Genomic DNA, 25926 nt, shown 5'->3' with positions numbered 1-25926 from the left:
AACCCAACGAACAAAACAAGAGCACGCGTAGTTTTCATGAGGCGGGCTTCAGTTCAAAATCAAGTTGACCGAGAGGGAGAAGGACTTGCTTATGTGAATAATCGCCAATGTTCGTGCAAATAAAAGTAATGCTCTAGCGAATTTAAAGTAATTCGTTCAATCCAGCAGACAATTCGTTGCGTTAAAACAAAATCGCTACAATGCTCGCAGGTATGGCTGTGTAATTGTTTACCTTTGTAAGGATAAAAGAATGATGCAATACGTTATCCTTCTTGCCTATATGTCTAGGAACGTGCACCAAAAGCCGACTGTGATACGATGGAAATGCAGTGAAAATTTCGGAAAACTCCTTAACAATGCAACGAATATGTGCAACCATTAGGACGCTTCCTGCCGGCTTCTCCTTCGTGCCATCCTTAGCACCCAAGCTAATCTCAGCACGATGCTACTCGACCCGGCGTCCCGGCTTTTTCGCTCAGTTCTTCAAAAACGTCCAAGTAGAGATCGAAAAGAGCAAAGAGGTGAAAGAGAATGTGCAAAAGTTTCGCGAAGAAGCGCAAAAACTCGAACAATCAGAAGCCCTGCTGGCAGCAAGGCAAAAGTTCAACACGGTCGAATCACAGGCAAGCAAAGGCGGCCAAGTGCTGAAACAGAATGTTGCTAAAATACAAAACCGCATGGCAAAGGTGTTAAAGGACGCCACCGACACGGAGCTGGGCAAGCGGCTAAGCGAAACGATATCACAGAAGGGTCAAGCGATCGGCCAGTCTGGAGCGCTGCGAGGGTTTAGTGCAACGGCAAGAGCCGTACAGCAGGAGCTGGACAGCCAGAGCGTCGATACGCGAGTATATCGCAGTCCGGCTAAGCTACAAAAGCGCTTAGAACTAGCAAACGGCACCGATGACACCTCAAGCACGACGGTGCAACCGAACGCAGCCGCAACGGCCGTGGAGCTGCACAAGGACAGCAAATTCTACCAGTCGTGGGAAAGTTTCAAAACCAACAACCAGCACTGGAACCGGCTGCTCGCGCTGAAGATACAGTACGACGAGTCGGAAAACGTGGCGATTCGCACGTCCCGGGCACTGACCGATAAGGTGAGTCAGGTGATGGGCAACCTTTTCTCCAAAACCGAACTGTCGGCAGCGCTGACCGAGGTGTGCCGGATCGATCCGAGCTTCGAAGCGAAACAGTTTCTGCAGTTTTGCGAGCGCCATGTCATACCGAACGTGCTGGAGTCGATTTTGCGCGGCGAACTAGATGTCCTGCGAGATTGGTGTTTTGAAAGTGCGTACAGCGTGATCGCGACACCGATCGTGCAGGCACTAGAGGCGGGCTGTAGGTTTGAGTCGAAACTACTGGACATCGAAAACGTGGAGCTTGCGATGGGACAGGTGATGGAGCAGGGCCCGGTACTGATCGTGACGTTTCAGGCGCAGCAGATCGTGTGCGTGCGGGAGGGTACGGGGGCGGCGGTGATCGAGGGCGATCCGGAGAAGGTTTTTCGCTGTCACCATGCGTGGGTGCTGTGTCGCGATCCGAGTGAGTTGAACCCGCAAGCGGCCTGGCGCATCATGCAGCTGTCGATGAATTGTAGGGAACAGTTTGTGTGAGGATTGTACAAGTTTTGCACTACTTTCGCAAACCATTACCATTACTGATTTGTTTGGAATTGTTTATGAACTTTTGAAGAACAAATTATTGCTTTAAAGAGTACAAATTCGTTTTTATGAATTCTTTAGAAGTTATTAGTTAGTTCATTAAAACAATAGTATAATATGCATAGTATATACAAATAGGGTGAACTAAATATTTGGCAAAATTTAACAAAATTAGAGCAGGGCCAACGGTAGAGCAACGAGCGTTATACAACTATCTTTTGGTTTATGCTAATTCCTTACTTACATGATCTCATGCATCTGCAAATTATTCCATCGAATAATAAGTAAATTATTTCAAGTACTCGTATAACTGCCTATTGTTCAGTACTCCAAAATATTTGAATTACATTACATTATCACATTTTTTTCTTCCGAGGAAACCTCGCGTCGTGTATTTTCGGCCTTACATTAATACAAAAAGAATCGAAACCTACTAGAAAAAAGGCTCCAGTGGTAGACGATCCAATTCTTGGCAAATGGGTTGGTTCAGTGTCGTTCTTTCCATATAGTATATTTCTTATAGTTTCTTATATGATAGTACTTCATTAGGGCATGCTGTTTACATTAATCATTTAATCGCCCACCATACGATCGTTTCCATAAAACTAATGCATTTACATATGTTAGAGATTAATCACACTTTAAATTTGTGTTCGTGTGTGGTTCATTTTCTTTTGCCCATATCACACGAACAGAAAATAGAGTATTCAACAAGAACAAGATGTGCCATAAACTCGATATTTCTTTGCAAGTTTGGTGGGAAAAATCGATACAATCAGCTGTGAACTACACCAAACATTTTCATACATTATTAATTGTAGAACAGAGTAAAGGTCAAATTTGCTTAAACGCCTTATTGCCATATACAGTAAGAAAATTTAAACAACGTCAAATAGAAGATGGGATAAAAAATGAATGAATAAATAAGTCGAAAAATAGAATAAATTTTTTTACTCAAATATATGAAGCATTTTTCAAACGATTTTATAACTCATCCGTATTCACATGAAAATTGCATGTAAAATCGCTTACAGTTTATATACATGTGATTTTTTTTACCATCTCTTAACATCTCAACCGTTATATAATTAAAAAAAGCTTCTTAAGTTTCGTCCACATGCAAAGTGCATTTGCAAAGCGCATATGCAAAGTATGGAGCATCGCATTCCGTACAGACACCTTCAGCTATCCCCGAACACGCGCCGCGCCTTTGTAAGATATGGCTCCTAGACACAATTGCATGGGATGCAATTTGCTATAGAAATTCCGACCGCATTGTATAACGGGAAGCTGAGACCACCAAAGGACAAGCTTGCTGCATCGAACCTTCGGGGCGAAGGAGCTGCATAGTAAACGCGGCTCATTAAATAAGCGCGCAAAACAGCAAATGTGTGGAAGATGGTGGAATAAATTCAACCTGTCACGATCATCTTCGTCGCAGGCCACAGTGCTTGTTTGCCACCATCAGACAGATGCATCTTATCTAAAATATTCTTTGGTACTTGCAAAACAGGGGAGTACTACACACTCGCTGGAGACACCTTTTCACACCATTTTGAGCGCGACACAAATAGACGCGCCAGTGTAAAGTGTCCTTTTTCATTTCCAATTATCCCGAAAGCCGTGTTACGGTTAGTCTTCCCGTTTGAATGAATGAACGTCACTTTGGCCGCTTTTGGCCGGGGTTGGAGGTCCTTGCGGTGGACGGGCAATGAAAGTAATCGTTAGGGAAAGCGTCGTCTGCCTTTTCCGGAGATCGCCGAGCCGCCGAGGAGAGTGTGTGTGTGTGTGTGGAGGTTGAAGGTGCCATGTGTCACCCTTTATCGTACATCATTTCCTTTGCAGAAGCTTGGAAGGATTTTCCGTTTAGCTTCCAGCGTGCGGGTGGCCTTGCGAACGAGCGACGGACTCGCAACGAAAACGGTCGGTGTGTTCCCTTAAAGGTGTTTATTTTTGTTGATAGTTTTTTCCCCCATTTTTTGCTCATTCTCACGCTCTCACTCTCACTCTTTCTCTCTCTTCTACTCCCTAGATCCATATGTTCCCGGAACGAACGTTACATGCACAGTGCTGCGAGTGCATCCCCACCTCGCCCTTAGACCAGCGGACAGCGAGCACGTGGCAGCTGCCGAACGGGACGAAGCGTGGCTCCTGCTGCAATCCGCTCGGTGTCGGTGTTTCGTCGGCTTGTAAACAAAAACCCACCCGCGGAGAGGACGCAAAATGCACCACACACATCGAAAAAGGGCCAACAGTCCGCAAGGACACACTCCGCGCGGAAACCGTGGAAACTCGGCAACCCATGCGCTCGCCGTCGACGCATGTCCGTAGAGAGCGAGCGTCCGAAGTCGCGAGTGCACACGAGAGCAACCTCTTCGTATAGGCAGATTGCTGGAGGATTGCGTTTCCCGTACGCCAGCCATCGGATGCTCGGAAATTTCAGTCCTCGGCTGACTGTCAACCGTGCTGGACGCTTTGCTTCTTCGTTCGCGGGTGATAACGGCACTCTTCAGAAGGGACAGCTTTCTTCAGCCTCTTCAAGGCGGTGGACAGAGTTGGTGGACGGCAAAAAAGGGAAAGATTCGTAATTTGGCAAGATTCCTTTTAGTGTGTGTGGCACAGGCACAGGACTTGCGGCCCAGCTTTCCGCGACACCAGTGAGGGCTGATCAGTGTTGCTGCGTTGTCTTCTTGCATGTGCGGTGTATTTTCATTGCAGTGAAGTGAAAATTTGGTTCGCGTTCGCGTGGCACACTGGCCACTGAAGTGTGACGAGCTAAGTCGATAAATTAGTGTCAAATCAATCAGTGAAGAAAGCGGGAAACACACCCGCGCGGAACGCCGCCCGCAAGTGCTCGATCAAAAACTCGCAACGGCACTTTGCTTAGTAGGCTGGAGGGTTGTTTTTGTCGCTTCTTTTCGTTTTGTCAAAACCGGAGTTGATGGATTTTGTTGAAGGCTTGTTGTGACACTCGCAGCGAGACGCAGCGAGCAAAACCAGGTCGTCGTAGAAGGCGGTGTAGGTTTTGGGCGACTACAAATTTCACCCCGCGCGGACACAAACGAGCGAGGAGCAAACTGGACGGTGTTGTCGTCGTGGCTGGGTAGTGCAAAGTGAAGTAGGTAGTGGTTGTTGGTGTCGTCGTCGTCGTCGTCGTCGGGTGGACTTGCTCAACTTTGAAGGGCGTTCTTCATTGTTATTCATCGTCTTCTTCATCGTACAGCAGCGCGCACCACCACTACCCAAAGGAGCGCGAAAGGAATCCCAACTCCAGGCCAACGGCCATCGCAAGTGTAAGGTAAGAAGAATATTTTCTTATTCTGTCATCGTTGTTGTTGAAATTTTATTTAATTTTAAAGTGGCCGACTTGAGCGTCTGTGGGGCCAGGTTGGATCCATTTCGACCATCCGCCTCCTTCAATGGGAACACGAACGAGTGCGCTTCTGGTTTACGGTCATTAAATTTACACGAATGTTCAACCTCCCTCCCACCCTACACAGCTTCAGCGGCAGAATATCGGCCTCCTCCTTTGTACCTTTTGGTAGGGGGGGTGGGTAGGACACAATCGAAGGTCGTAAGAATCTGCTCCACTCAGCGCATTTGACAGCGTTTTGCATACAAAGCACAAAAATACGACGAGGAGCAGCAGCTCTCCACACCTGCCGGGGGGGCCCTTCTGGAGGACGGGGAACTGGCGACTGGAAGGCCAACCGACCGCTCACGCTTGATGGGTTTTTCGTTCCGTTTCGTGTGGCGTTACAAGCGCGATGATACGATATCCCCCTTTTGGCCCCCTGATGGATCATTGCACCAGCAGTAGGCTGGCATCATCGTCGCCAGGGTTTGAGTGGTGGTCCTTGGGTATTACAATTTGCTGCTTGACGATTTCGTTCTTTTTTTTGTATCTCCCTATCTACCACCGTCAGCTCCGTTTCCTGTACGGTGTGCCAAAAATGACGAAATGGAAATCGGAATTTGATTTGCGATGCAAATAACATGAAATGATGAGCGTCGGAGAGGTGAGCGGAGTGCACAGAATGGGATGAGTGTTTTATTCTCCTTCTTCCCTCTCTCTCTCTCTGCAGTTCAGCTACATTTACGCTTGACTTGTCCCCGCACTCTTCGCCGTCCGTTTTGACCAGCCCAATCGCCCTTGCTTGCTTGTATGAAACAACCTCAAAGGGAAACGAACCTATACAGAGGCATCGGCATCGAAGACAAAGGCACACAGCGGCACGATGAGGGAGGAGTGCAGAAAAGGAATATCGTCCTCCCATCCCACACCCCCTTAACAAACGTCATCAAATGTCGTCGCCGTTGTCGTAGGTTGTCACCGCGCAAAGGACTTTCAAGTGGATTTCGACCACATTCCATGCCACTGCCGCAGCACGCAGAGCCCCGCCATCATCCATCCGCTGGAATGCTTTGGAATGCTCTGGCGCGCTCGGATTTTGTGTGCCATCCATTTTGGCATCGTTTATGGCCAAAATGGTAATGGAATGAAGTGATTGGCCAACCGCTCGCAGCAACATTACACACCTTCGGGGCCGCCGCCCCGGTGGCCCGATTACAGTGGGTGACGGGTTTTTGGTCGCCGAGCTGTGATGTGGAGTGGTTGTTTCTCGTGCAATGAAAGGACTGAGGCTAATGATATGACTCATGTTGATTAATTCTGACGTGTTCTATTCTTGTAATTGAGATATTCTGACATCGTTGAGTTGATGAATTGTTGTTATGGAGTTTACTCTCTCCTCTCGAATCTAATCGAAATCAAAATAAGCATGATTACTAATTTCTTTGCTGATCCTGTATGTCTGATGCATATTTCCAAAGATTTTTTTTAGATTTCATTATTCTCAGAAACCACACAATTGAAGCCAGGGTGTTTAATATCTGAAGTTGCTCAATGTTATGCTCTTATTTCTTCTTATTTGACACTGCAACTCTTAGTAGGATTACGCTCACCTTAGCCACTAATAAGTTTGGCTATCTGGATTGTGTTGGTTTACTCGTAGCAGGATACTCTGCGTATGGGTGTGTGCTGTTCGGTCCTTCAAAGCAACTAATCCACTTCTATTTATGATTTTTTTTTGTTTTTGTCCATCTATTCCTTTTATTGATCTTATCAATTAATTTATGGATTTACTTTTTGTTTTATTTTTGGATTTATTGATTTTTACGATTTTCCAAATTTGCTTGACTCTTTCGCAAATACTTTGAATTGCGTCATTTGCATTATTATCTTCTTCTTCTTCTTCTTATGACGAAGGGGGTTGTCCTCCTATGCTGCAATAAGCCTCATACTCAGAGGGATAACCATCTGTTATTGAGCTAGACTTCTTTGTCTATTGCTCTTTGGTTGTGTGTTGTATTGGTCTCTTATTCTTTGGTTGTCACATCCTTCATATCACAGAGTTTGTTAATCACAGGTCGTTTGTTTTGTTTTTTGTATTGTCTATTGTGTCTTTTTGGTGTCTTTGTTGTGTGTAGTGTTTTGTAGTGTATTTTAACTGAGTTTTGTTTTTGGCAAACAAAATACAGCTAGCTCTAGAGTTATTGCATTAATAATTAAAAAAAAACTGAAGGACAGATTCAACGATATTTATCTAGGAACGAAGCAATGAAAAGCCATGAGAAAGTTTGGAAAAAGTACGGGATACCTAGTAATTCTTTGTTTCATTTATTGCGAGCCTAAGTTTTGAAGAAGTTATCAAAGACGAATGAGTATTTTTGAGATTTTATGAAATTTGAGTAGTTACGGAACGAACTAATTAGCGATGGTCCTTCGTAATCATTGTTTAGAGGCGCCCTCTATAATTTGATGCCTAGAGATGATCTTCTCGTATTCCAAGTGTTCCCCAGTAGCCAAGTGCCATTTTTAGACTGTTTTAATATGTTTGAGAAGCGTTATTTGAAGTCTAAACGCGAGATGCATCTTTTTGTTTTTATATAGCATTAATACTTGACATTAATTCCTGTCCAAAGATAACGGTTCGAGAGCAAAATCCTTATACAATTGCGATTAGCAACACCACACGAACCATCAGTTACCATGGCTCCGAAATCCGATCATCACTGTAAAATGCCCCGGCCATCGTACACACCGTCGATGCGATTATATTTTATGTTGCTTATTCTATAGTCAACACCGCAGCGCGCCACCCCGGGATTTCGTCGTTTCTCTCTGTCTCTCTCTTTTTTTTTTGCTTCCTTCCAAAATGAATGTGTCTGCAGCTGAGTACCTCTTCGCGAGTTTTGTGGCTTTCCTTTCCAGCCCACAGTTGCCCTCTTCCTTCTTAATGCCGTGCCGGTAGCACTTGAGTTGATCCCAGAGCTTCTTCCGGCCGGTCGATGTGTAGTACCTACCGCGCGCGCTGCTGGACTACTTTGTCCGGATTGCGATGGGATTTTGTGTGTGTGTGTGTGGGTTCACTCATCGCATACATACATCCAAAACGAGAGCCAGGAGGCATGTGAGCGGGACACAGGAAGTTGCGCGACGATTGGAACCGTGCAGCGATAAGAGATATACCGAGAGCAGAGGAGCAGCAGAAAAAAACCCTCGACTCACAAAACTCAAACCACCCAACGCGGACAGCGGGGTCCCAAAAGGACCAGTGCCCTTTGGCGGATTACTCCAGCGCCTTTCCCCGAACGGTTTTCCTCCCTGCTACGCGCTCACGCTGCACAATGCTGCTGCGCCCACCAAGTGGAATGGTTTTTGATGAAAAATTTCTGTCCGCAAAGAACACACACAGACACAGAGAGAGTGAGGGGACAAGAGATCCCATCATTAGGCTAGCGTTCGGAATCCGGCAAACGCAAACGATTACATAAATCACGGTGACCAGTCGCGCAATCATTATGCAGCCAGCCGGGGGAAGACACCCGCCCGGGACAGGAAAGTCCACGCGTTTCCTTTGCCGTTTCCCACTTGCAGTCCACAATGTCTCTAGAGGATTGGACCGTGCGGGTGAAGGGATGGCATGGGACAGCCCGAATGCCAAGGAATTTAGATGAAACGGGAGAAATGATAAATTGTGAAAATTCCACACTGACTTTGGTTTCTCGTTTTAGCTTGCTGCTGCTGGCCCTGCCGACTGGCCATTCAAATGTCGGCCAAACACTCGGCGGGTGGTCCGATCGTTCCGTGCACCTACTCTCTGGTAGGGCTACTCGGCAAACCACAAACGGGGAAGGAGGGCAGCCAAGGCAACGCAAGGAAAAGAAACGCGCGCACCACCAACTCCAATGGCACCCCGATGGCACTGACTTTGGCAGCCCTTCGGCAAGCTTTCCCTCGGTTTCGGTCGGCAAATGTATTTCGGTATTTTGGAATTTCGGAATTTTGGAATTTCTGTCACCCTCGCTCCCCTTCCCCTTAGGACCTTCCCTCTAAACAGCTCCCTATCGCTCGTGTGAGCTTTCGGGGAAACTTTTTCTTCTCCACCCATATATTTCCCATGATACGGTTCACCGCGAATTTCGAGTGACGTGTTCCCCGCAGCTCATCCTCTCACCCCCGGGTCACCTTTCCCCCCTTTTTTTGTAGCTCTTGCTTTCACTGCAAAAGTTTCACCGGCGAGGAGGTGTCGCCGGCGTTGGTGGATGGGTGAGCTGGCTTTTCCCTAGCCTAACTTTTCCGACACCTTGCAAGCCACGAAGGAGGGCGAATGGCTCAGTTTCAGGCAGTGAGACGTGTGTGGCAGTTGAAGGGAGTCGGGGGGTTTTTTCATGCAATTTTAAATCATCTACTCGCTCACATAGAAATAGAAGAAGGCTAAAAAACAGCAAAATGGAAAGCTTCTTTGAGCGGCGGAATTTTTTATTTTTGAAATCCTTCGCAACCACCCCCTACTGAGCTGAACTGAGTGTGGCTGAGGCTCGGGAAGGGGAGGAACAAAAAAACTTTGCCCAAACAGATCAGCAACGGTCAGTGAGTCACACGCGCGAATAAGCTAATCGATCGTGACGTACGTCCTGCGACTAAAATGTGCATGAATGTCAACCGTCACAGAGAAAAAAATGGTTGAAGCAGGTTTAACACAATGCGCAACGGTGACAAATCATCGATCCATACAGAATCCACTGGTCACATTTTTCACTTTTCCACACTTTTCCGTTTGTAGGTCACACTCACACACACACAAAAACACCGAGCTTTTGCGATCAGGTTGTAGTGTGCCACTCTTGAATGTTGCGTCGTTGTTTGCGTTTGGTTTGGTGTTGAGTGTTTATTTTAAGGGGCACACAACCTTTCACCGGGCTGAGCCAAAAATCCACCCCCCCCCCTTTTCCTACCTCTCCGACGCCACGGAAAGCTCGTTTTTCGTTTATCAGTATTACTTTTGCCTTGGAAACCTTTTCCCTCTTATCGCCTAGCACACCACCAACAGCATTCGTGTGCAGCAGCTGTTGCCCGGTTTGGTCGTCGCTCCTGGTGGCCCCCTTTCATGTCGTGCCGGGGCGACCTTCCCTTTTCTTTATTCCCGGGAACGAGAAAAAGTAACGTGCCAAGTGTTTCCTTTATTTTTACATTTCGCTCCGTGGGACGGGAGAAAACGGGAAATTCGAATTGTTTTATTGTTTGCCTTTGATATTGGTGCCAAATGTGTGTGTGTAGAACCAGTGGCAGGATCGGTGCCAGTCGGAATATCGGAACGCCACCGTCCCAATCCCCTTTCCTTCCCGTTTGGTATTGTCCTTGCGATTGGAGAAAAAACCTTTGTGTGTATGTGTTCTCCACCGTCTCATGCCTTGGAAATAAAGTAACAATTTCCCTGTGTTTCGTGAACACGAATGCTGACGTGTGTGTGTTCGCGCTGGGAACGCTTTGGGAGTTTTCCCTGGATAGAGGAGGTTCCCGCATAGCCCCGGCAGCTCGTAGGAACTTTTGGGTGTAGTGTAGCTGTGTGTGAGTGTGTCCTTTCCTCGGTGGTAGGGGACCGGGCTCTACCGGGCTGGTACCAAGCACAATGTTTCGCCGGCACAAGGAAGAAGTTGCCGGGAAAATGCAAAACCCTCGCACCTTCCTCATTATGATGCTATCCTGCCCGGCTGCCCTCGAACCGCTTCCTCCTCCTCTAGGATCATGCCCGCTGGCAGCGGCGAGTTGAAAAAAGCCCGCACAGGAACGTTGGAAATTTGATTGAAACTTTTCCTTTGTGTGTGCGAATTCATGGTATTCCCCGCTGCTTCCCGTACTTCTTCCCGCCAAGGGTTCTTATCGTCTGCGCTGCATCGACATCGACCCGCCCCCCTCCCCGGAGTTGGTGTGTATTTGGCGGACAAATTTTCGATTTCTCACACCCACCTGATAACCTAACCTGATTCGACTACCCCATCCCGCTCCAGAAGGCAGCCCATTTCCCAGACAGCTCCGTTAGTGCTGTGAACCGCCATCGTCGCTCGGCTGGTGTATGTGTGTGGGTGTGTGTCTGGAGCGAGTTTATATTGACCGCCGTCAGAAAGTATGGCCGGCGGGCGTGTTTTTACCAGCGAGCGTACAAACTTTTTACACCACGCACACCCTGCCGTGCACCGTCCTCCGTTCATCTCCCCTCCCGGTAGTGGCTTTGCACTTTTCACTCACCCACGCCACTGCCAGCTCATTCTCCGCCCTCACCCGCACCTTGAAAAAGGCTGATTGCTATTAGCGTCGCCGATACACACGGCCCATGATGTGGCGGATTGGAGATAGATCGAAAAGGTAAAATGTCATTATCACCCGGCGGAGGCAGATTCAGGGCGGATGAACGCTGGACGAAGTCAAGCTGTGCGGCGAGAGATGTTGAGGTTTTTGGCTAGGGCGTGTGGTCTCTTGGTGGTTGGTTGGGGAGTGGTGGGGATAAGGCAGTTGGCAGTTTGGTGGTGGTTTTGTGCCGTTCGTTCGACAGCATTCAAGAGGTTCCAAAACCAGGGGGTGGTGCGAACTGTATAACCTGAAGCTGGGAGAGCCGCCTGTTAGTTGGTTGTCCTTTGACGTCCTTGGTTTTCGTGTGGAAAAGTATACTTTTTTCCCCTACACCCGCTTTTCATCAACACTGCCCTTTCCCCCCCCCCCCCCATCAGAGGATAATCTTGCCCCGAGCACGGGGCTCGATTTCGCGGTTCAATGGAGTTTGTCGGCGAATACTTGGTACAAATTTGATCCTTCAAACGCACCAAACACGTAGCGTAAATGCGACAAATATCGTTTCGGCGAACCGCGTTGGTAAAGGTTGTTAGGTAGCAATATGTAGCAAAGTGGGTGTAATGTTCTATGTAAAAACGGGAAGCGAAAAAAGGGGAAAGTTACATTTCTTCTAGAGATTGAGGATAGAATCTGTGTGAAGCAAATATTGCGAGCATCATCCACCGGGCAGACACGCTCTATTCTGCTATAAAATATTCGATTTTTCCCTCCGGGATGCTTGCTCAGCTTGGGTTCTGGCACGAAAATAACTTTCCGGGAAATCTGTAGCACGATGGGGATCCGTTTGATCAGGCGATGGCTTGGATGCACCTGGCATTGGCTGCAATGAGAGGACAGAAATGCAAATTCGCTCAAATTAACGAATGCCAATTGGAAGTGCAGATGGGTTGAGCACTGAACGATAAACACGTTTTGTTTTTGGAACTTCGTTGCGGAATGGTGGCAATTCATTGGTACATTGAAACTAGGAAACAATACTGAAATTCTAATATCTCTTCTCAAGGCTATCATCTTTCGATTGTAACATTTGTATTATTTTGGGTTCAAATTAACTCATTATGAACTTACATCTGTCCAGTTTGAGACATAACTGGTGCCTGGACAGTTATTAAATCTCAATACCTCAGATAATATTTGAGGAGGGATATTCTTATACCATTGAACCATTAAAGACATGACATGTGTCAAAGACATACAGTACTGTTACGTACTTCGCCTAAGAACATGATTGCAAGCGTTTCATCACTGTGAAAAATAATATCCAGTATCGCGAAGTAATAAGACATTCTAACAGTCGTTCAAAGCTCATCATGGTTCAACCAAATTTATTAGTAGTTCATACATGTTAACTTAAATTATCGTCAAAGAGTTAGCAGCCCACATTATGCTAGAAAATGTCTGGTAAACACACCTTTTCATTGAGGTAGGGAAAGTCTTGCAGCCTTCGGCGAATCTTTTTGGAACAATTCACGCTATTTGCAGAGAAATACCGAGTTTTTTCGTGTTTGGACATTTTTTTAATTGCTTAAAAGCCTAAAGTGCTCTAACGGTGCCCTATTCTGCATTTCTTATAGTAATAACCCATACATAACAATTTGTGTCAAATTGCGATGTATGTATCCGACAAAGATTCGTGGTTTGTAAACTCAAAAATATTGGCGAGTCTGTTATTCACACTTCCCGGTCTCTTATTCGTTGCACACTATTGGCGGTCTATTATTCGTCAGTCCCGGGCCGGTCTGGTGGTACATTCGTCAACTCGTACGACGTAACAACATGCCCGTTACGGGTTCAAGTCCCGAATAGACCGTGCCCCCATACGTAGGACTGACTATGGTAATAATAAGTCACTGAAAAAGCCAAGCTCATTTCACTAGTGGGTACAGACAGGCCTTGACCGACAGCGGTTGTTGTGCCAAAGAAGAAGAAGAAGAAGAAGTGATTCACACTTTTTTCTGGTCGAAGGGAAAAGCCCTATCTATTTTGTATTGCATAGATTCTTGACGATCGTTATGTTTAACGATGGATTTGGACAAGTCGTTAAATTGAATAAATATACATTTTTGATGCATTTTTTTTAATCATACTACTAAATAAAATGATAAAATACTGCACTCAACGTTTTTGTTGCAGTTGCTGTAAAAAAAGGTTGGTTAATTTGTAAGGACTGTTAATATTTAACCATTTATTCCGCGAGGCCGGGTAATGTCACTATTTTGTTGTTTCATAGAGCATTGCAGCCGCCATATCTTTTTACCTAACTTTAATAATCACTTTGATTATTTAGTCACTCTGAATTTGAAAACGATAGCACGCTTGCTCGTACAGTTGAGCCAACATGCTACGAGTTTGTACGAGCCATTCCAATAGATTTGACCCACATTGGTACATTGTGAAAATACTATTTTGCACACTTCTTTCACTAGAACGACCCTCGGAGGCGATTGTTTTTATGTTGAAAATGATTTTTACTGTTTTACTATCGCTATTTTCAACAGTATTTTGAAATTTTCTTCCGTAAAACTATGTGTACATTTCCGTGGAACAATTGTTTGATGTCGAATCTTTCCCCTTAAATCGTCAAAAAGAAAAAATCACAAAATTCTTTTGCGTTTTTAGTCTAAAATGGCGTTTTTATGAACGTTATATTATCACATTATCATCATATTGTCATCGTTAATTATGCTCAAATATTGTGTCATTCGTGGATGGCAAAAATTGCACGGAAAAAGATTCGCCGAGCTTTGCGAATTTTTCCGTAGGAGACAGTGATTTTGGCAGGAGTTTTGGAACATGAATCGTTCTATGGTAACAAGGCTAATGACTATCACCGGTTATGCCGATCTTCCTAGACTTACATACAAAATCTAACAGTTAAGCCAGTTCATGTTGCGATGTAATGGTCTGAATGGGAATTGAACCCGTCTGTCTTTGTTGGAGCTGGCTAGTCTGTTGAATGTACCAGGCTGCTCCTTTATTCCATAATTTGCGACAATAACCATTTACAGGGTTTCCCACGATTTATTGGTTGGTTTCCATCAATTTTTGGTGCGTTCCCACGATTTTTTGGCCGTTTCCCAGAATTGTTAGATCCAATTGTATTGATATCCAATCGGAAAATACCAATAAATTATGGGAACGAACCAAAAATCTATGGGATACGATCAAAAAATCAAGGGAACGCACCAAAAAATCCAGGGAACTGACCAATAAATCGTGTTAAACCCTGTATCAAACAATATATTCCTTACATTTTTACTTTTTGTTATGTTATTTTTTGATTATTTTACATTACAGTTTTATTAAAGTCATTAATACATGGAAGGAACACTATTTATTCAAACAATTAAGCTAGTCCCTACCACTCCCTTTTCAGATTTTCTTTTCAAAGAGCTGGAAACGAGGGTTTCGGATATTATTATTACCCAATGCGAACATCGTCATTTCTCAGATAAAACACCGGGCACACCGGTACGCTTTTATTGGCTTTTTCCCTTCATTTTCCATCAACGATAAACTGAACATCATGCTTCACGTGCGCACATACACATACATGTTGTGACACGGGCATCACAGAATGACGCTCTGATTTTCTGACACGCTTATTTTCCCTCAGCCCCTTGCGGGCGTCTACGGGAAACACAATCCAGCGCCAGCGGGATCATATTTTTGCACCACCAAATTGCCCAAAATCACGCTGATTCGCGCACAGCGGGGAAAAGGGGGCACTTTGTGTGACTTTTGCTTTTACTTTCTCCAAGTGTTTGCTCTTTCATTTTCTCCCACTCCGCCGGTGAACCTCACCCACTCCGTTTACTTTTAGCTACAACCATCGATTGCAGCGTTCGGGTTTTTATTGTACTGCTGCGCGGCACACAAAAAGAAGGGACAGAAATAAAAATAGAAACATTCCCTTAAATGACGCGCGTTCTTTATGCCTTCCCGTTTCAAAAATGGCTTTCCGCTTTTCTGCATTTTCCAACCGGTTTGGTTTCCTTCCGGGGAGAGGTTTTTTTTTATTGTTTGTTTGTTTGATTTCTGTCTACACACTTACACTCACCGGCAGCCCAAAAGTGCCGATGTAGCCGTGTTTTCACCTGTTTAATAATAATGATAATAACCAATAGAAACCAAATGCCACACACACCGGCTTTATTGCGATCACTGCGAGGGTAGCAAGGTTACAGCATTTTCCCAACTGATTGGCAACCGGCGTGTGTGGCTTTTTGTTCGGTTTTTTTTTTTTTCGGTGCTCCTGGAGCAGTTGCAAGGAATGAAATAAAATTTGCCAATAAACAGAATCACGGGAAGTGAACAAAAGGCGAGCGCTCCAAAAGGGAACTTTTACCGTTCATAAACGGTTCCTTACAAGCATGTGTGCATTTGTGTGTGTGTGTGGTTATTTCGAATGAAATTTATCCCATCGCAAAAGCGACTTCTTGCTTTTGGTGGTGCCGGCACACGGGGTTGACATTGGCACTTCTTCGCCACCACTAGCAGCAGTCGGTTAGCAGCAATATTTATTTAGAACTTCATTGAACACACAACGCAGGCTGCGCCAACGTTGTCGTGTCGCTTGCCTTCCCTTCACCCCAAACTTCCACCGAGGTGGAAAAGTTAAATATAATTTCCACACAAATGACACGGTGGCCGCCCGAAAGTTACGCCAATACTGTCGCCCCGGATCGACCACGTACACGTCGTATGTTTGGATTATGTTTGACGCTCCTTCCTGTGTTCCTGCGCTTCCTGTTCGCCGGTGTCCTTTGCCTGGCACCGGCATCCCGGCGTGGTGGCCAAAATTTAAAGGCGAGAGCGAGGTTCGAGGTTCGAGATCATTACCAATTATCGTTTAGCGTTTCCCGAAATGGCTTTCGGTACATATTTTATTAACCACCATAAGCAACCGGGTTGGCAGCCGGGTTGGCAGCGGTGCGATAGATGGAATATAGAGTCAACATCGCTTCCAGTGTGTGTTTGTGTGTGTACGTGGATGCTGGAACTTTCAGTTTGCCCACATTGGGTCGTGCTGAGGACAACAAACACGTGTATGGGGTGGTGTGGAAAACCGTTGCGACAAACGGCAGCTGGCGGTGAGACACACCGCGCGCGGTAGTTGATGGTTTTGTTGACCTTGGTAAAGATTATCGGCGTGCGAACGTACGTCACACTGCGGGCGTTTTTGGGGGTGAGAGCGATCAGTGTCACAAAAAAGAGGGACCAGCTAGTTTAACCAGCGCTCCACCAGCTACGAAGCTAGTTAATTGATGTTTTAAGTCGATGTGGGAGAGCTGGGGCTTGGGATTGGGATTGGGTGGATTGATTGGACGAAAAGGGTGTGTGTGTGTGTGCTTGGAAAAGGTTGAACGATTAATTTATTGCACCCGGTGATTTATGTGCGATGTGCGAAAAGTAGATGGTTGATGCGGTCCTCCATTTACCCACCGGGTGACAAAAGCGGGTGTGTAGAGGTATAGAGTTTTAGTGAATGAAAGTAACTGCTGCCCACTGGGTGCGCGGGAGCTAGAATAAATCAGACCCTGGGCCACGCATCCTTGTGTCACGGTGTGTCGGAAAATGTAACTAAACTTTTGTTCGGCGATGGGGGGCTTTGAAAATTGGGGGAAATAATTCAGCCGTGATAAATGAGCGATACGTGATCGATAAGTTGATATGATACTTTCGCTTTGTGTGTATGACTGTCGCAGTTTGTGTGGGAAGGGGTGGGGGAGGGGGGCACAATAAAATGAAGCCGTGTTTGGCAATTAAGGTGCTTGGGCATTGTTTGTGAAACAATTATTTTGATGCCGATTGTTGTTATGGGCTCGTGCTTACTTTTTAATGATGGTACTGACTGGAGCGATACCATAAATAAGCCATCTGGCGCTCGCCCATTGAATGGTTATTGCGCTTCGATAATAAAATTAATGCTCTGTGTAACAATAAAGAGAATATTTAACAACGAAAAATGCATATGTGAACTCCAAAAAGTGCTCGAAAAAAAAACAGCAAACAGTGCATGTGCATTTTATATTTACAATCTTTCGTCGAAATCTCTGCTTCGAACCGCTCGGAATCAGCTGTTTCGACAATTATTCTCCCTTCGTTTGAGTTACTCCCTCTCTCCTTCCCTTTTTCTCTACATAAGCACTTCTCCCATTGAAAAAGAATTGTAACAACTCATACGAGGATTTTAACGAGCCATTTTCCGCGCGCGCGTGAGGAAAACGTGCAAATGGTTGCTTCACATTGCATTATTAATTCGATTGCTTTCCAATCATCTTTACGAGCCTTTGTGGCATGATTGAAAGGATATCATCGGGAGGAAAAGGAGCAGGAGGAGGATACCGCACTCGGGGTGCACGCTGGCTGCACGGTGCCGCTCACTGTACGCTTCCAGGGCTAGATAATAGCTTTTCCAACAGAGTAAATAATAAATTAAGGCTGGCATAATCCATGATAGAAGGCATCCGTTTTCCCCGGGAGCTCTGGATCTATCGCACCGTGCAAACATACGAAGAATTTCGAAGTTGCGCAGCGCACGGCTCCGGTCAGCTCCGGTGGAGGCGTTGGCGAGCTCTGGCTGGACAGTACATTGGGTGCGAAAGTAGAATGAGAGGCTTTTCGTCGGACGGATCGAGCGCTTTCGTTGTGTTTTTCGTGTGTTTGGTGCGACACATTCTCTTATTGGCATGATTTTTAGCAACAAATATTTAGTATGCGTTAGATGGATTGGTTTTTTTTTCTATTCTTATTGAGGATTTGGTTTTTCGGAAACGAAACAAACTTCGATTTCGATTTGAGTGAGTGTGCGAAAAATTAATTGGAAAACTATGTGGTAATCAATTCCAAGTTACTAAGAATACATCTCATGAGATATTCAGCTCAAATTGAATTTCTATTCGTATTACATTATTTTTATACCCAGAAATGGATCTGAAACATGGCCAGCAGCGGATCGAGATATAAGAATAGAAGAGATTGCAGGATTCTTTCTTATTTGTATGTTCGTGTGATTCTTATAGAATAAGACAAGATCAGAAATAGTTACCAGGGCCAGGCTAGAAGATATTTTGGAGAAGGTGCAATACTTCGCTTTTTAAAACTTGCGATACCAGATCAGTGATTTGGGCAATTTGTGCAAAGTTGATTCATTTATGTTTACAGGGATTCCCACGATTTATTGGTCAGTTCCTATGATTTGTTGGTGCGTTCCCATAATTTATTGGTATTTTACGATTGGATATCAATACAATTGGACCAAAAAATTCTGGGAAACGGCCAAAAATTCGTGAGAACGCACCAAAAAATATGGGAACCCACCAAAAATTGATGGGAACCAACCAATACATCGTGGGAAACCCTGTAAAGTAAATAACCAATAGTTTCCTAAATGCTTTGCAAGCAACTGATAAAACAAATTGGACGAAGTATGAAAATGATAGATAAATTACATTCTATTAACATGTTTTAATGACATGATTTAAGAGATATCAAAATATTTTCTTATTCACAAACACTTTTTTACACTCAAAACCCTAGAATCTGTGAGTCAATTTCTTGGCCGGAATCTGTTTTTGGGTAACAAAAAATCCTTTCAATTAAATTTCTCACACACACACACTATCAAACCATCAACAGATTAAATTTCCTCAACGATGAGGTTGAGCTTGCAGGAATTTCTTACACTATAGGATTTTAATAGTGGGCAAATTGTGTTTGTTACACCAATTCTGGTTATGAAAATAATTCACTGTTGCCCACATTCAAGCAAGTTGTCTGGTAGCTTGAAAATCGAAGCACCTGATTACATCACCAACACCGTACAGTTTTCTTGCCAAACGTTACACCCCGGTGGCTTGAGGCTACGACCTTCAGACAAATAAGCGTTCATGGAAAAGGGGAGGGCCTTTAAAGCCAAGAAGCTCGTGCCCAGTCCAGCATTCCAACACGTAGCTCCCCAGTTAAAGCTTTTGCACGGAAAGCCTTCCGAAAGAGCTTTCAGAAATGGATGTTCCCCCCATCGTACGCTAGCACGGCCAGGCAGTCTCGAGTGATGGCAGTGGACGGAACGAACCCCCCAAAAACCCTCCGTCATACGATCCGGTCGTCCAAGGCCAAGACACTGCCAGCGCCCGAATAAAGCGCAGGTTCGAGAGGTTCTCTGATACACAACTACGTCAAGAAACCCGCTGGATCGGTCGTAGATTAAAGTTTCCCCGCATTTTCCCTCCCCTGCTGGAAGCTTGATGTAATTTAATCACTCTCGGTTGGCCTGCCGGGACGGTTGCAAGGACATCGTCCACGTGTCGCCACAGCTCTGTGCTCCAAGCGCGAGCGGACAGTGAGAGATTAAAAAGAGGAATGTCAATTTCGGTACACTTCTTGGGATCTGGAGTGGAGGTTTGAGGTCTCTCGACCAGTGTGGCGACCGTCGTGGCGAAATATCTTGCGCGTTCGTGGCGTTGGAATTGATGAAAATTGATTTCTCGCTTTTGTTTCATTTGAACGGTGCGATTAGAACGCGACCCCAGTGGCAGTGGACGCCGTCACCAGTGTGGTCCTTGTGGAGTGTTACGAATCTCAGTCTCGTTTGGAGAACGAGAAAAAAAGACAGAAAAGCAAACCGTTCAGCCCCGGTAATGATGGAGATGAAAACGATGATAGACGAATTCCATTCCTAATGGACAGATTGATTCGAGGAACAAAAGAGACATTGAGCGCGGAATGAGGAGAGTAGTAAGTAAGCACGAACAAAAAAAAATGGGAATGAAATACAAAACCCTGGAGTTAGTCGGACGGTAAAACAATAAGGAAAAGCAAGCAACAACAACAACTAAAAAACGAAACATTCGACAAGCAGGGAAAGTTCTAGCTTTCCGTAGGGGAGCGTTTTTGAGGGGTTCGGCGAACTACCACGGTGTGCGCCCACCCAGGAGAACAAGCTAACGAAATTTTGTGAACCAAACTGAAACAAAGCCCAAATAAAGCCCAAACAAAGCCGAAAGGATCGCCCAGAGATTTGGCGCCGGGTACCCGTCGGCCTGTAGGTACTGTTTTGGGTTTATTTGGGGGGGTCTTGGGCACGCTTCGCAAGAACCGAGCGAATTGGAAAATGGAAAAGTAAAACAATTTCACCGCACGCAGAACACACACACGTACCCGTGCACCTTCTTAAGGCTGAAGGAGTGGGTGAGAATGGTCGACGGCGGCAATGTTGCGGGTCGGTTGCAAACACTCCCAGGCGCGCGCGGCACTCTATTTGATGATTCATTTCACGATTTGTTGCCCCTGTTTAAAATGCCCATCAGGCCTTTTTTCGGCCATGCTTACGGGTCGTCTGGCGAAGCACTGACAAAGGTAAGCTCCAAAGAGCCTTCTCCTGCCCCGGAATAAATCTTCTTAACGAAGTCAGTGTGCACAACAAAACACACGCTCGAGAAAGTTGCCAAAGACGTCGACGACGGCGGCGGCAGGCGCGTTCGTTTTTGGTGTGTTTTGGCCTTTCCGAGCACCATCTTTCTACGCGTTGTTTTCTCAGCCGTGTACAATTAAGTGGCGAAATGTGTGCAAGTGTGTGTGTGCTTCTGTGTGTGCGCCCTCTGTCACGTGAAATTGAAAAGAATAAATTCCCTCCCAAAACTGTCGTATGGTGTGTAATATCGCACACGTATTACGGGCAAGATGGAAAGCCACACAGCTTCCTCCTGCTCCTCTCGCAACGGGGATAATTGACTTCACCTGCAGCCGTGCAGCTCCTTCACCTGACTTGGTGAAACGAAGCGAGGGTTCGGTTTTATTTTCTTCACTTAATTTAAGTTCCCACACCCGATAAATGCCTTTTACACACCATTGCCCTCCCGACGACAGATTGGAAAGCGCGGGGCAGGGCAACAGTCCCGCCAATGCCGTATGTCCTTAATTTCCTACTCCTTGCGCGCTCCCTTCCTCTGGTCGGAAGATTGGTTTGTTTTCAATTTCGATTAATTAAAACGAATCCCTTCATGCTCACGCGGCGGAGCGGTGGGATGGTTTTTTTGGGAGGGAGAAATTTATTCCCCCCCCCCGCGCGCTGCCCGATGGCTTTTCCTTCCTTCGATGGTGTAAAAGGTACCATTTATGGGCCGCCGATGGTTTGGCATCTTTTGGTGTGGTTGCCCCATTTGCTGCCATACGTATATACATTCCCGCCCGTGTAGTACCGTGTAGTTTCATTTTCCCTTGGGATTTGTTTGTTTACGGAAGCAAAACTCGCAAACCCTCGAGGCTCGGGGGGGTGTTTGGTTTCAGGACGGTGTAAATTGTGTTCGTTCAAGGCAAACTCCTTTCGCTTTACGGGGCTTTTCTGTACTTGCGCTTCCGGGAAGAAGCAAATACAGGGGATTTCATCTGGTTTAATTGCAACGGGTGATGAGATATCTTTCGAAACATGGCTACACACCGAACGTCTTGCCCAATGTTTCGTGGTCGTTCACAAATATTGCTACTTGAGCTACATAAACGCTCTACAGAACGTGTACAAGATTTGGTCGTCTGTGCGTTTATGCAATCACACCAATCTTGTCTGTCGGCAGAACCACTCGGCAAGCCACAAATTACAATCATTTACTGCCAAAACAGGAGAATGCTTAGATGGGTGTGAACTGTGAAGAGTATTAATTGCTGGATGAACACGGTTTAAGTGATAAGAAGATGTTTGGAATGGTTTAAGTTTTGCTTTATGTTCAGCCATTTTCAAATTTCATTAAAGATGCTGAAGGTTCGGATGCTTGGATCTCAAAATTGTAAGAAAAGTTATCTGGCCGTCGAGTTGATGATTTTTTTGTTTGTTTATTGAAAAAAATCACATTGGATAAAGATTCGAATCGAATCAAGGGCAGAATAGAATAAATGTGAATCATAGTGGTTGTCGCCAGTGCTGCAAAATGTCATAAGAATCACGTGATAATCATTATCAACAATAATGAACATATCCGTGATAGCTTCATGTTCATTGCCGATGCTCAATGAAAGTGCGTCATGCTGAACGCTAAGTGCTAGTGCTTAAGTCAAACCCGATACTCTGACTGACAAGCTGAGCTTAATGCCGGCGCAACCAGAATCATGATTTTTTTCTGGCTGTGAACAGTGCTGCCAATTGCCACTGAGAGTCACCAACACTCATGACTGAAACGAAGCTCACGTACACAACTGAGATGATCAGAGGTGAGACTCAAACAGTCGGTGCACCAATGAAATTGTTGGTGACATTTTGTTTAGCACATGTTGTGTCACTAACTTGATCACGACATTTTCCGTCGGTGATAATCACGACATTCTTGAAATATACTGGGCGTGTGTGGTCACAAGCAACAAAATGAGCATGCTTTCTCGCTCTGTCTGGTTTGTTGGTCTGTCGAGTCCAAAAAAGCGAGAAAACATGCTCATTTTGTTGGTTTTCTTTTGTTGGGACTACTTCCACGCACCGCATATCTCCCATGACTATTGTGATGATCACCGACAGAAAATGTCGCAACCAAGTGACTGACGAAGAGTTGGTTGCACAAAATGTCACAAAATGTGATGGTTGCAACAACTGTTTGAGTCTCACCTCTGATCATCACAGTAGATCTCATGACATTGATATTATTTTATTTCAGTCGGAATTTTGCAGAACTGATCACATTAAAAAAGTCATGACAAAATGACTGACCAAGCGTTGGTTCCGAACCAACTAAAATGGCACCAAGCATGTATTGAACACACCAACTGTCTGAGCATCACCTCTGATTATCACAATTGAGTTCATTACGCTGACATGGATTTTCTTCAGTCAAATTTTTTTATGACATTGACAGTGACATTTTGCAGAACTGATCACAGTTAAAAAAAAGTCATGAAAAAGTTACTGGCAAAGCGTTCAATGCTAAAATGTCACCAAGCATGTATTGAACGCACCAACTGTCTGAACATCACCTCTGCTTAACACAGTTGAGTTCGTGACGCTGACATGGATTTTGTTTCAGTCAGATTTTTTATGACATTGACAGTGACCTTTTGCAGCACTGGTCAAATCGGGTTGTTAATCCTAATATCGATTCCGTCATGTCAACAGTTGAATGCTCGCCAAGGAGAATGCGTTTTTACTACGCACCAGCTCAACCAATCACGGACCGACACGTTAGATCGCTCTTTTATCACTTGTGATTGCCACGAGCAACAGTAGATTGTGCGGATTGTTGTTGCATACTGCGTATACATTGTTGTTTATACAAATATTTATAAAACATTCATGAAAGCTAGCATTTTTCTTGAAATAAACAGCGTTTTTGCCACATATTCTACAATTTATTTATTTTTAAAGAGCATTTTTTTAAATTTTTTTAAACAAGAAGAATGAATGGTCCAATGCGAACATTTATATTTACAAAAATATGCTGCTTTACCACTCCTTTCATATGCCATTTTATTTCCGCCCCGCTAATGAGCTTACAAAAATGGTGCAAAAAATATGCTTCCCTGTTTAAAATCGCCGCGCAGAACCCTGTGTATCGTGTTGCAGGGCCGCTGGTCCACCGGGCAACCATCCCTGAACGCCCGGCTGCCCGGCTGTCCGTTTTCTTGGGCTGCAATTTAGTATTCCGAAACCGCGCCTCGAGTGTTATCACGATTCGCAAGCGTTTGCCAATAAACGATCCGTACTGGTGCGGGCAAGACACGCGGGCGGCGACTGGTTCGATAGCGCTAGTGCCGCCCGGGGGCATCCTCGCCTTCTTGACTTTTCGCACTGCTCCATCGTCCGGCGTAGCAGGAAAGCAGGAACGGGGTGGAAGCAGCACGGCAAATGGCACTTTGCTTCCAGCTAATAATCTTCAATCGTCTGTACCCCGGACCGGGCCCGAGCTTCCGTCTGTTTACGTTGACCGTTTATTTATTTTTCTTGCTGCTTCCGGAGGAGCACTTGCCGAAGGGCTGGGAAAGAAAAGGGGCAAAACCGGTGAAGGACCGGACGGGACGGTGTTTTCATTGGAATCTGATCCCCCGGACCGGGGAGAGCAGGAAGCGTGCAAAAGGATAAACAACCGATCACACGGAGCAGCAGCAGCTGTAAAAGAACACCGCACACACCCGCCCATCATCTCGGGACAGGAAATGACGCTGTAAAATCGTGATTCCCGGCAAACGGCCATCGACGGGGCAAACGTGGGAACAGTCTCAATAACGAACAACGCAAAAAGGAAAGGAAAAAGGGCACGCAAAATACAACAAAAAACGGCTTCCAGTAACCGGAATCGGTCAATGCTGTTTACTGTGAGCGAAAGCTTTCTCGCTACTAGCGCCAGCTGCCTGGGGAAGAAGGGGCCCGTTCGTCGGGTAGAGCGATATAATTATCCCTTTTTAAAAAAAGTTGTGATACGCATACATTTTTTCCCCTCCCGGTTTCGTGTTCCAATAATGTGTTCATCTGATTCGCTTTTCCGTGTTCCCATTCTCGAACGAGCAGGTTTGCTTGAAATGTCGTTTTTTTGTTCGTAGAATTCAGATTTTTTCCTGCTCGTGCTCCCTAAAACCAGTGGAATAAAAGTTTCGTCGTGGTTTCTGGCGAAAAAAAAAGGGAGAGGACACACGTTCCGGGGGCTGCTGAACCGTGCAGGATAATAATTAAATCCAGGAAGTGAAAATATAGCGCACGAAAAATATTGGCTCTTCCACAAGCCACCTCCCCGCGATTTCCGGTAATTTATTCGTAGCGCTCCCGCTTCTCGACCAATTATCCGAGCATCCGGTGCTGGCCGCCACCGATCCGTTTCTTCGTATCCGGCTCGTTAGCTGGCTTATCGGTTTGATTTTTTTCACAAATTAAATAAGATGTCAGCACAGAAAGTATGATCCAGAGAGAGAGATGTGGGGAAAAAAATAAAATAAATTAAAACAAGAAAAACTAAAACAAAACATCCTTTGCCTTTGCCGCTGGAATAAACGTTAAAAAAAAAAAAAAACAATCGCTTCACATTAAAACGGCAAGCAAAATCCAATAGAGGAAAAATCCAATAACGCTACTTTGCCTTGAATTCAATGTTGGGCAATGGTACACAGTCCAACAGTGAAACAAATCGTATTTGAAACAACGCAGCAGCGCGAAAGGACAGGAGAGGGATGCACTGAACAAAGTCAGCTGTTGGTGTGTGTTTGGCTTGCCTGAACAACCTGAATTTCGTTTGTACAAGCCGGCTTATCCCGGTATTAAAAAATAATAAGCAATTTCCATTCCTTCAGGAGCATCGAAGCAATGTTTTTTTTTTTTGTGTGTGTGTGTGGCCGGGGTAAAACTTGTGCGAAAAACAAGCAACGAATGGAAAGGGGCAAAACTTAAATAACCAACCGGCCAACCAATGGCCAAACGGTATCGATTCGAACGGGCGCAAACGGGGGGGACGATTTTATGTTTTATGCTTACCCCCTTTTTATTCGGCGTTCTCGGTGTTTTGTAGCAGCAGCAGCAGCTTCTGTGACTCTTTCGCTGGAAGGACCAAACAGCACGCGCCCTTCCCCCTGGATAATGGCCCCTCTTTCTCTTTTCGATTTAATCCA

General features: G+C 45.4%; 2 protein-coding genes across 6 annotated transcripts in view; both read left to right on the top strand.

The window, feature by feature from the left end:
- The first annotated feature begins 22 nt into the window (after positions 1-22).
- LOC120904827 (mitochondrial import inner membrane translocase subunit TIM44-like) lies at positions 23-4234 on the top strand. 2 transcript variants are annotated; one of them, XM_040315234.1, is made up of 3 exons: positions 23-210; positions 289-1097; positions 3694-4234. In XM_040315234.1, the coding sequence occupies exons 2-3, from the start codon at positions 357-359 to the stop codon at positions 4042-4044; spliced, it is 1092 nt and encodes a 363-aa protein (XP_040171168.1). In that variant the 5' UTR covers positions 23-210; positions 289-356; the 3' UTR covers positions 4045-4234. The 2 variants fall into 2 exon arrangements, with proteins under 2 accessions (XP_040171168.1, XP_040171167.1); XM_040315233.1 differs by lacking the exon at positions 3694-4234 and having other exon boundaries at positions 32-210; positions 289-2560.
- The window catches only part of LOC120904823 (locomotion-related protein Hikaru genki-like), a 124088-nt gene continuing 102267 nt past the window's right edge, over positions 4106-25926 (top strand). For 2 of the 4 annotated variants that reach the window (XM_040315222.1, XM_040315224.1), the window contains exon 1: positions 4106-4954. The gene's annotated coding sequence lies outside the window, so the exon portion shown is untranslated. The remainder of the gene's footprint in view (positions 4955-25926) is intronic. The other 2 variants (XM_040315223.1, XM_040315221.1) reach the window with 1 other exon arrangement.

Source organism: Anopheles arabiensis, chromosome 3 (genome assembly GCF_016920715.1).
Source record: "Anopheles arabiensis isolate DONGOLA chromosome 3, AaraD3, whole genome shotgun sequence".
Lineage (NCBI taxonomy): Eukaryota > Metazoa > Arthropoda > Insecta > Diptera > Culicidae > Anopheles > Anopheles arabiensis.
The sequence above is the reverse complement of the archived record's forward strand: the minus strand, read 5'-3'. Positions and strand labels throughout refer to the sequence as shown.

Coding starts and splice junctions, on each gene's coding strand:
- LOC120904827 (XM_040315233.1), top strand. CDS start 357: ATGCAACGAATATGTGCAACCATTAGGACGCTTCCTGCCGGCTTCTCC.